The 10,817-nt window shown below is 39.3% G+C and overlaps 1 protein-coding gene across 1 annotated transcript; it reads right to left on the bottom strand.

The window, feature by feature from the left end:
- Positions 1-704: 704 nt before the first annotated feature.
- loxl1 (lysyl oxidase-like 1) lies at positions 705-10,476 on the bottom strand. Its single transcript, XM_030765701.1, has 6 exons — positions 9,399-10,476; positions 5,789-5,897; positions 3,949-4,086; positions 2,337-2,493; positions 1,155-1,250; positions 705-824 (listed from the first exon to the last, which is right to left on the bottom strand). The coding sequence occupies exons 1-6, from the start codon at positions 10,474-10,476 to the stop codon at positions 705-707; spliced, it is 1,698 nt and encodes a 565-aa protein (XP_030621561.1).
- Between the last annotated feature and the right edge of the window lie 341 nt (positions 10,477-10,817).

Below are 10,817 nucleotides of genomic sequence, written 5' to 3'. Positions count from 1 at the left end.
GGATGTGGTTTAAATATGTCCTGTCTGGACTCACTAATTGCAGCACCAGACAATTTCTCATTTATCTCATTTATTATGAGAAAACATAATAACTCAGGAATATGAGGCAAATGTTTTTGAAATGCCTACAATTGTCCAAATAGTTTACATGAATCTTTCATTTCTGGAGGGGATATGTTACATATGTATGGGTGTGTGTGTTTGTGTGTGGATAAGATCTGTATCCAGGGAAGCAATCAAAGAGAGCTGCTGGACTCCCAAGGGTAGGTTTTGTATGGGCTTCTAAATGTCTTAGTTCGTCTCAGTACCAGGCCTTGTTCACAATGGGCTCATGTAATTGAAGCATAATAAAATACCAACCAAGATGACAACAAAAATAACAACAAGAATCCTATTCACATTTCAGTGGAACAGCATTCCCCTGGACAGTCTCCCGCACTTGGCTACTGTGGCTCGGCCAATCAGGACCTTTGATGTACACAAAAAAAGAACATCACATAATGAGAATGGGTAAACAGGAGGAGGGAGCCAGTCAGAGGGAAATTAAACAATCAGTTGGTCTCATCTGAGGTTCTCAAAATCCAATCTTTTTCAAGTTTAAAAGTCGTTAAAACTCTAGTTAAAAACGAAATATAATATAGTATTAATTGGCAAAATAGTATATTAACAGTTTTGAATGGATTGAATTGGCATTTTTGTAATACTCACTGTGAGATCTTGCAGTTTGTTGTCCTGACAGAGCGGCCGGTGTAGTGGATGTTACATCTAACTACATTATTTGTGAAGTCTGACTCGAGCACAAGGTACTTAGGGTTGACCTGGAGCTGCAGTTCAGAGTATGACAAGAGAGAGGTGGATGATTCTACAAATTACTCCTAGCCACACTGTCCTTGACCTGAGTGGGTCAACAGACATGAAATTAACAAGCAAACGAACAAAAAGGCTGCATCAGTAGCACCCATGCTCTAGGGCTAAATCACAGTAAGTTCAATTTGTACTTTTCTTGCATCACTTTATCCAAGGAGGCATTCAGAATACATTATAAAAGTGTTTCTGAGATGAGTGGTAGCACCCTGTAACTGAATCCTCCTTCACTAATTAGTAGCAAGAGTATCATGTTTTTTTTTTTTGTTTTGTTTGTTTGCTTTTTTTACCTTAAGTATGTAGTTCCCTGGCTGGACGTCTGTGATATCGATCCACTGGCAATCAATATCAGCATTGTAAGTATCGTAACAACCTGGACTGAGACCCTGTCAGAAGACAAAAAAATGCTAATGGGGAACACACTTCAGCCACTGAATGCAGACAGACTCTTCACTTGGTAAATAATAGAAAGCAGTGTGGAAAATTTAAGACCATTGTTTATTGATTGAATACTTTGTAGGTTACTTTGTGTGTACCATTAAAATTTTGAAGAGAGGGAAAAAACATCAAGCACACACTACTTTACCAGTTTGAACAACAACTTGAACAGTTGTACCACAGTTTAACAGAAATAATTTTTTTCAACATACATGCTATAAAATAGAATTTCAATGTGTCATGAGTGTGCCTCCTGCTAGCTTTTCTGCTCTCTTTCTTAATGGAGTGTGCTTGATTTTTGTAGGACAGTACTACTTGAAACATACCCCTAAAACTACAAGAAGAACTGAAACAAAGACAACTAATAAGACTCAGGACCATGCTGAAATTAAACTGACCTTTAAATTAAATGAGAAAAGATTGTGCGGAAAGAATAGAAACACTATCTAATAATGAGGAATGTAAGTGCGATCACAGAGGGCCACAGACCGATCTGGTTCACACTAACCAGTAATGTAGACACAGATAAGAACAAAAACAGCAGAATTTTTGCCCTTGACACTCAAATTTGAATATCCCTGTTCAAAGATTTACTGATTACAAAGTTTTCATTGTGGCACCCACATAAATCACCTTAGTCTATTGATTCTCAACCTGATTCTCAATCTTAAAATCATTTCAAATGTAGTCCAAAAGGATATTAAACAATGTCAATGAATCTTAGTTTGATAACCTGTATATATTTACTCAGGCTCTTTACATGGATACATTATAGAGTGTATGTAAATGACCTTACAGGTTTCTGTTTACACATTAAGTAAAATGAATTATCAAGTAAAAAAACATTGTGTTCATATGCACATATACATATGAGACACACATGAACTATATAAATATAAATTTTATATATATATACACACACACACGCTCACACACACATACATATGTGTGTGTGTGTATGTATGTATATATATATATATATATATATATATATATATATATATATATATATATATATATATAGTTAAATGTACCTGAGTGTGAGAGGTACAGGCATATCGCTTCAGGTGGCCAAAGTCACAGGTGGTATCCTCCAGGCAAAAACTAGCCTTGTGTCCTTCGGCAACTTTCCTGCCTGTGCTGACCTCCAAGAGGTCATAGTGACTGAATTCATCCATACTGTGGTAATGTCTATGTATAGGAAGGGAAGGAAGATGGTGGGGTTGAGTCAAAAAATACTTCTTGGTAACAGCCAACTCAAATTTTTTTATTTTATGTAGTTACAGGTTAACCACCAGTGTTAAGTGCATTGCACATGCTGTACACAAGGAGTGTGCGAGGAACCCAAAAACAAAGAAATGGGACATTTTCAAAAAATCACATAATGGAAACCACCAAGTATGTGATGTGATCTCTTCAGGGATGTCAAAACTTTTAGAGTCAAAACCTTACTTTTGCACTACTTCATAATTTTATGAACTTATGATACCTTTGATTTCCTCAGCAAGTTTGTATTGAATCCAGAAAATAAAGCACTTAGCTCATACCCTTGTAATATTTAAAAGTTAACCACTGGTAACATTTAGTCTTAAATTTTCCCCAGTTCTTCTGTCATTCCCTAGCAATAAAATTTGTTAAATTTCTCTCAATTTCTACAGTCCACATTCTTCTAAGATCACAGTTTGTCTGAACCAGACAGCCATGCTTGAGAGAAAAGCCAATCCAGAACTGTTTGCCAAGGATTGAGGTAATGCTTGCTTTCTCAGTATATGTGACAAAGCTCTTAAATTGATTAGGCTGTTGCATTCCTGGAGGGCCCATAACCCTGGGCTCCCAGATCTCCTTTTGGCTTGGTCAGAGTGAGAGAGAACGCAAGTCTAGGTGGGAGTTAACAGAGTAATGTTAATTGCACTGTTAATGTCTCGTGGTTTGATACCCGATGTTTTTAAATCATTATCACAATCTTAAATTATCTTTATACCAACCTTGAATGGTTCCTCGTAAAAGAAGCAAGCAGGCTTGAAATATTTAACAACAGCTCAAAGTTTACGTTCCCTTAACTACTGCCCAAGTTCCTAGCAACTTACACTGCACCTGTTGAAACACTAATGATGACCTTTGACTGCAAGGCTTAAAATCATTATGGGCTTGTCTGGGTTGAGAGTCGTAACCTAAGGTATTAAGTATTTAGAGTCCTCTAATGTCAGTTTTGTCTGATTGAAAACAAACAAGCAGCAGCAAAAACATGTTAAAAGTAAAGGTATAACATGAATGAAAAAAAAAGATCATGGTAATGACAAAATGCATTGCACAATTAAATTTGACCGAATGAGAATTTGGTCAAATTTAAGCCTAATTAAATGTTTCCATTTTCCATGTTTTTGCAACACTGACGTGCTGCTAATGGGTCAGCAGCATTCCACAGAGTTTAAAACACTAGAACACAGCTCCAGATCTGCAAAAATGAACAATCACAGATTTGTATTGAACAAAGCACCAAAAAACTGATCTATGGCTTGTTGATGTGTTGTGGGAAAAACATGATAGAAAAACATTGCAATAAACCATGATAGGCCAGAAATATGAACAGAGTCTGTGCTTGCCCATAATTCAAGAGAAAGTCAGGAAACAGAAGGCAGTACTCACTGATGACAGCTGTGCCATTCCCACGTGTTACGAGGTCGGTTGGGCATGAAGTCAGCTGAGCCCTGGTTTTTAACCCTCTGGGGAAATCGTAGAAGGACCCGCACATCGTAGTCAGTGACGTCAGAGCCATATGCAGAACTGTAAGTATGTAAACAATTTAGCAAGATTGGTCACTTTGAGAAGAAAAGACATGTCCCATGACTTTCACAAACAATCTACCTGGTTTCTAAAGTATGTTTTGAAGTATCCTGCAAATGTTCTAAATTTGTTAGATAATAGCAAAGATCTTACCCTAGTTAGTTCACCATAGAAACCAGATAAAAGATATGAATGAGATGTCAGACAAAATGATGAAAAGCATAGGGAAAGTCCAATCATTCAGATGCTCTGTGAACATTCCAGCTTCCGCTCAAAGGCACTGTTGGATGACTATGTTAAAAGCTCAGACAAAACTGACCACTAGGAGCATTTGCAGCTGGCTTAGGAAGATGAGCTTTGTGACAATCTGTCTACCCAAGGGTCTGATTACTCATAATCGACTGCACATGGTTCATAATGTGGTATGTAGTTTTGTTCATAATTCTATCAAATCCTGCAGTTTCTGAGAGTGAAAATTCTTAACAGTTGGAGCTCACAGTAATATATGAAGATGATTGTCAGGATTCTGCATATTTATGCCCTGCAGGGACAATAACATGAATTGATTTTATGGTTGCAGAACTTCTTTGATTGCTAAGGATTTGTTTTTCGTTTCTTTAGATACTAATGATGTTTGTACAAATTCAAAATATGGGATGATAGTTAACAGACTCTTTTTATATTGCTGGTTTAGTCATGAACATCCCTCTTTGAAAGTTATGATACTCATGTGCCATACATTGGAAAGTTAGGGGTGTTAATATACAGGGATGTTTCCTCCTATGAGCAGATCATGCAGTTACCTAATAACATTTTAAGACAGAACACTCTTTTTCTCTGATCTGCTTTTATTCCAATGTGTTTAAATGTCTCTAAGTCATTGCATTATTGCTGATTTGTATTTATTTATTTATTTACTTAATTACTTGAGCCAAAAAAAAAAACCCCAAAAAAACAATCAATAACATACAGAAGGAAAGGAAGGAAGACATCAATTAATCACATTCCATCACTTTTGATGGATGGTTTTTATTTGAGATTTTTGAATTGCGGTAATGGCCTACAGTTGACTGCCCAAGGGGACTGGGTTAAACTGATAGTGACACACTGAACGTTTGCAGACTTAGCATTGTTATGACTTGACTTGCTAGACAACAGTTTTGCCATTTTCCAGGCCCATTCACATAACAGGTGCCCAATAAATAGCTCATAGTGGTACAGTATGTTAGTTTGCTTTGGCACACTCATTTGGTGAAAAGTTGTTTTACATATATGTTACTATCCTACAGTGTTGAGAAAGGGCACAATATAATGGGTTATGAATATATCTCTCCCCTATTAGAAATGGACTGTTTCAAAACATTAAAAGAAAATGTTGGGGAAACTGAGTATTTCATGTTATTGTTCAGAATTGATATGCTTCATATACTTTATAGTTGGGTTCCTAACAATGTATGTTTGCTCCGAACATTTCAACTACATTTGGCTTAAAATGAAGAAGAGTAGTTTTTGGCAATGGTGAAAGCTTAAGATAGAGAATCACAAAACATTATCTTACATAGAGCCACTTAGCCATGCATGGAAACACTCTATCCATGTCTACCTCACATTTGAATAATTTTCTGTCAGAACATACCAGAGTAACCACAGTTTCACAACATTTTAAAAGTTCTCTTGAAGGATAAAATGAAGAAACCCTCACCTGGCTAAGCACTGCTCCTCTGCAGCACAGCGAAGGGAATACATGTGAGCTCGCTGGATGTAGGTTGAGGCCTGGACATAGTTGGGGTCAGGAACCAAGTCAGGCAAACCTAGTACACAAAAGGCCATTCATTTGCATTGCAAGCATGTACAAATATCACTGGAAATAGTTGCTTTAGGCTCTGTACTGTGCTGCACTGCTTTGAATTATCTTTGCTGTGTTGAGCACTCCTCTTAGGTACACAGTGGAGTATGCTTAATTTCTTTCTTTTTTTTTTCTTTCTTTCTTTCTTCCTTTTATCGGTCCTGTTACTTCATATGTGTGGTCATGATTATGTGGAAGTTCAAACTGTTGAGAACACAAATGCATCAGAGGTTTTTGATTCAAATATTCAGTGAATTTACAAAATCAAAGAAAGACCTCATTTCCATCACTATAAACCTCTATCAAAGAGGCATACAGCTACAGAACAGAAGAAATGTGTTTTTCTTGTATTAATATCATATTATATAGTACACTATTTTATCCTGTCCCATTTCAAAGTTGAACACACAATACCATTTGGCTGATGAAATGAAAACACAGAGGACAGAAAACGAGTGGGGGAGGCAGTGTAAAACAACAGTGATCTCATTTCCCTGATGTTTCCATACTGGGCCTTCGACCAAGCCTGTCATAAAAACAGAAAAATAAATAAAAAATGCAGGGTTGGGCTGTCAGAGCTAATGATTGTTCCACTTTTAGTCAAGGGCAAGCCAAAAAGGGGCAATGGAATAGCTAATCCTATTTTTTCTAGAAAACCAAGATGTGCACATTGAAGCCCTTGTTAATCACTCTTGTTTTGTTTGGTTGGTTTCAAGTTAGACTTCCTAAAACTGATCTTGACTAGTGTTTTACTGAGATTTCTGTTTTATTGTTCTTCATACGAAGAAGAAGGCTCTTTGTTCCCATTTAAAGCACATGCATTTAATTCTGATTATACATCAGTTCAAATAAGGCTCCAGTTTTCCTAGCATTATGTACATACCCATTCATCATTCCCTTCTGAAGCAGACTTCCTGGGGCAACTCTAGTAAACACTGTGTAGGTGGTGCAAAAAACTGTGGTTTTCCAGTGAAAGCCTCTTTCCATAGCCATCTCCTCATTCTAAAAAGCTTTGTTACTTTGGTCAAAATCTCAAGAAACTGATTACTTAAGACCATTTCATGATGATATCAAACAAAATGCTAACAATTTTGCAGTTTACACTCTCAGCCAGGGTCTATTCCCAGACTGTACTGTTTTTGTGGTTTCAATGGCCATTTCCCACCAGATGCTACATAATTTGCTCGCATTGTCCAATTTTCAGCAATTGTTACTTGTTGATGAATAAAGCTCTGATGTGCAACTGGTTTATTGAGATGTTTATAGCAGTGTCTTGTTAGTTTAGCGTCCTCAACTGTTTTTGATGGCGCTGTAAAATCCTGCCTAAAAAGTATGTATACCCTTTTAGTTCAGGAGGCACAATGTTTCCATCACTTCATAATTCTGGAGTCCCAGAAGGGGCAATGCCAGGGCCAAATCTGATTGAATGATGATGTTCAGTTAAGCAAATCAATTAGACACCATGAACTAAGCCGGACAGCTGTTAAATATTTCTGTACAAACAAGATTAAATGTTGTTCAGCCTGACAGTTTCCTACGCTAAATCTAATTTTCTCCACAGCCATCCCAAGAACACTTTACTCTCTTACACAGTTCCTGTTGTTAATTACACAAGGAAATCACCAAAACGGACACTGATTTTGCATCTGTAAGCAATACCAAATGCTAGTTGGCATATTTCTGACATGGGAATGGTAGAATTCCTTCAGAATCAGAATAAATGTTGTAATTACCACACTGAGTAGAAATAATTCATAACCACCCCCCCCCCCCCCCCCCCCCCCCCCAAAAAAAACCCTTTTTCATTCAAATCACAATTATTAAGGCAGGTACTTAACAATTCTAGTATGTTCATATGATAGGGAGAAACAAACGTGAAATGCCACATATCATAATACAGTTATATATGCTTTCTAATTTGCCTTCTTATGTCTTATTCTGTCTAATTTTAAAGGAAGATGTTTCTGTGAAAATTAAGTGGCAACAAGAGTAAGGGAAATCACTCCCTAGGAGCTCAAGATGTTCATTGTTTTTGAGATTACTTATGTTTATCATGCCAAATCAATCAGCTACCAATATCCATAAATTGTAGATTGGCTCTGAAATGTCACCACAGGGCAGGTATGTTACCAGCTGCTAGAATACAAGGAAACCCCCATGCAATGGTGATTGCTTCACCTTTTGTGTTACTCACCATACATATTTTCCACATTGGTAACCTTTAATAAAGTTAAGTTTCCACCCCTTTCCGTTAGCCATCATACTGAATTTTATAACCTAGTTGATCAGTTGCTCTTAAAGACAACGCATGTTTCAAATTAAAAGATGAGCCTGTTCTCTTTTTCTCTGCTCTGAGTGCCTCAGAGGTTCAAATGCAACCCCACCCCCCACCCCCCCTTCCTTTTTGAAACTTGCTAAATATTTTCTGTTTCCTGAGGCGATGGACCCCATGTGTTGCAGGGACTTTCCATCTCCCCGTTCTCTGGCTTGTGTTGGAGCCATGTCCCCAACCCCCCTCACCCACAATCCCAAACCATTCTAGTTTGCCTCAGTCCTCAGCTGTATACTTATACCATTCACCTATTAGCTTTTCTGATGACGTAACTATCATTACTTGCTTCTCCTCTCCCAGAACACTGAACGTATTTAAAGTGGAATGGATATCCATATTCAACACACAGTGTGTGGTGTGCTCTGAGAGCCACACTGATTTCATAACACCTATTTTCAATATTTCAGAGAGCGGAGGAGTACAGACATGAACTGATAATTCCTTTGTTTGTAAATTCAAATGAAGTGGAGCAGGCCAGGATTAGGCCAAAATAGAGACGCTTTGTTTGGTTGGCTAGATTTTCAGAGAGGATTCAAAATTAAAAAAAAAAAAAACAAAAAAAAAAACAAAAAAAAAAGACAAAAGAAAATCTGTTCAAAAACAGTGTGTTATACAAATAAGTACATAGGAACCTGGAATCAGGTAGTGTGATTTGCAGTCTCCTGGGCTTTGAGTTTGTCAAATCCAAAAGCTTGTGACTGCCAGGAAACAGAGAATGGTGGCAGAACAACAGCATTTTTTTTTCAGATCTCTTTTTTTCCCCCCACATGCTTCCTCTTATGAAAGGAGAGAGAGGGAGTTTTGATCCAGCTCCACACATGCATCCATTTCACATTGCTTCCAGCTGTGCAATGCTATTAGAATCTCAAGTCTCTTCTGTGATTAGGCAAGCATCTCACCACTCACAAAAGTTTTAGGGGGAATAAACAGACAATTCATGACAAATACCATTAAAATAAATTAGCTGCACAACAATAATATCCCAAACTAGGTAAAATGTTAGAAAAAAAGGAAAATTGGAGAGTTATGAGTTTTAATAGTCAGAAATACCTATACTTCGAAACCTTTTAAGTACTATACATGATCCATGCAAGTTGATTCATTCAACATTTATATGTAGTATAAAACTCATACCTCTCTGTTCTGGTCGATAAACACTCCCCACATTTATACTTGGGTTCTCGATTGCTGAATTTGAGGTGAGGGGGTTCCGGGCAGGTTGCTGGGGGAAGGGAGGCTGAGGCTGTGGTCTTCCAAAGGGCGGAAACTGCTCATACTGGGGACTGCGTACGGGGGGCAAAGCTCGGGGCCTTGACTGGTCCGGAGCAGAGTTAGAGGCAGAAGCTGAGTTAGCATCAGGAGAGGGTGCTGTATCATCATTGTACAAACTGTGAGTGTATCTACGGTCCAGACCATCTGAAAAGGGTGGCTGGGCATTCTGAACTGGCAGAGCAGGGTAAGACTGGCCGTATGAGGGATAGTAATAGTAACCATCTTCACCAAAATCTGAAGATCTTGGCAATGAGACTACACCCCCTCCAGTGTAGGGTCCTCCCCCATAGCCCCCTGCAGAGACACTACCACCAGTGTAGCCTCTTCCAGTGTATCCCCCACCAGTATTTGTCCCTCTTTGAAAGGGAGGTTCATAGGCTCTGTCCACCACACTGGGTTCATAAGGGACGGGATAGGAGGGTTGTTGAGGCAAAGGGTATTGGGGATAAGATGGCACATTGTAGGCTGAGGAGGAAGAGGAGGAAGAGCTGCTAGACGACCTGAAACGACTGCCGGAAGATGACTGGAAACGGCTGCTCGTGTCTCCTGTTCCTGCCACACCTTGACGCCAGTTATCCGGCACCTGCCCAAATCCGAATGGGTGTCTGGTTTGACCACGCACGGTCTCAGAGCCTCCCCTTGATGGTGCTTGCCTACGCACGTTACCCCCATGCGGCCGACGTGATCTGCGGTTAGGTGCATCAGCTAGAAGCACCCTGTGGCCTCTGTCTTGCTCCTGTCCCCGTGCAGGCACATACTCTGCCCCGCTGTTTAAAAGGCTGAAAACTCGACCATTATTCTCCCACTGGATCATCTGCCTCCAAGGGTTGGAGGAAGAGTCCTGCCCCTGAGCCTGCTCCTGAACTGGGGACTGCGCTATGACAGACCCCAGATACACCCACACCCACCATAACACAAAAACAACAGGTAGCATCATCATAAGACACAAAGCATGTGGAGCTCCAACTCAGCACGATACAACAATTCTGTCCAAATCCCGCTGCCGTCCCAGTGGCAGTAAAACTTCGATTCAGTCCTTTCCTTTAGTGCAGAACATGAAAGAGTACAAATCTAGCCAGTGTCCATGTGGGGAGACCTTACAGTCTAGCAACACACAAACTAAATCCTGGTGCTAGAGTCGTCTGTTGAGCAGACATGCCTGTGAGGAGGGGAGGCTACTTCTGAGGCCCCAGAGCAGGCAGTGGCCAAAAGTGCGGTGTGAAAATTCTCCGTCTTCCTTGCTGTCTGGTTGTGGATGTGCTGTCAGTGGAGTGAGCATTG

The sequence above is a fragment of the Chanos chanos genome, chromosome 2 (assembly GCF_902362185.1).
Source record: "Chanos chanos chromosome 2, fChaCha1.1, whole genome shotgun sequence".
Classification (NCBI taxonomy): domain Eukaryota; kingdom Metazoa; phylum Chordata; class Actinopteri; order Gonorynchiformes; family Chanidae; genus Chanos; species Chanos chanos.
Note: the sequence above shows the minus strand (reverse complement) of the source record. Positions and strands in the feature narration are given on the sequence as shown.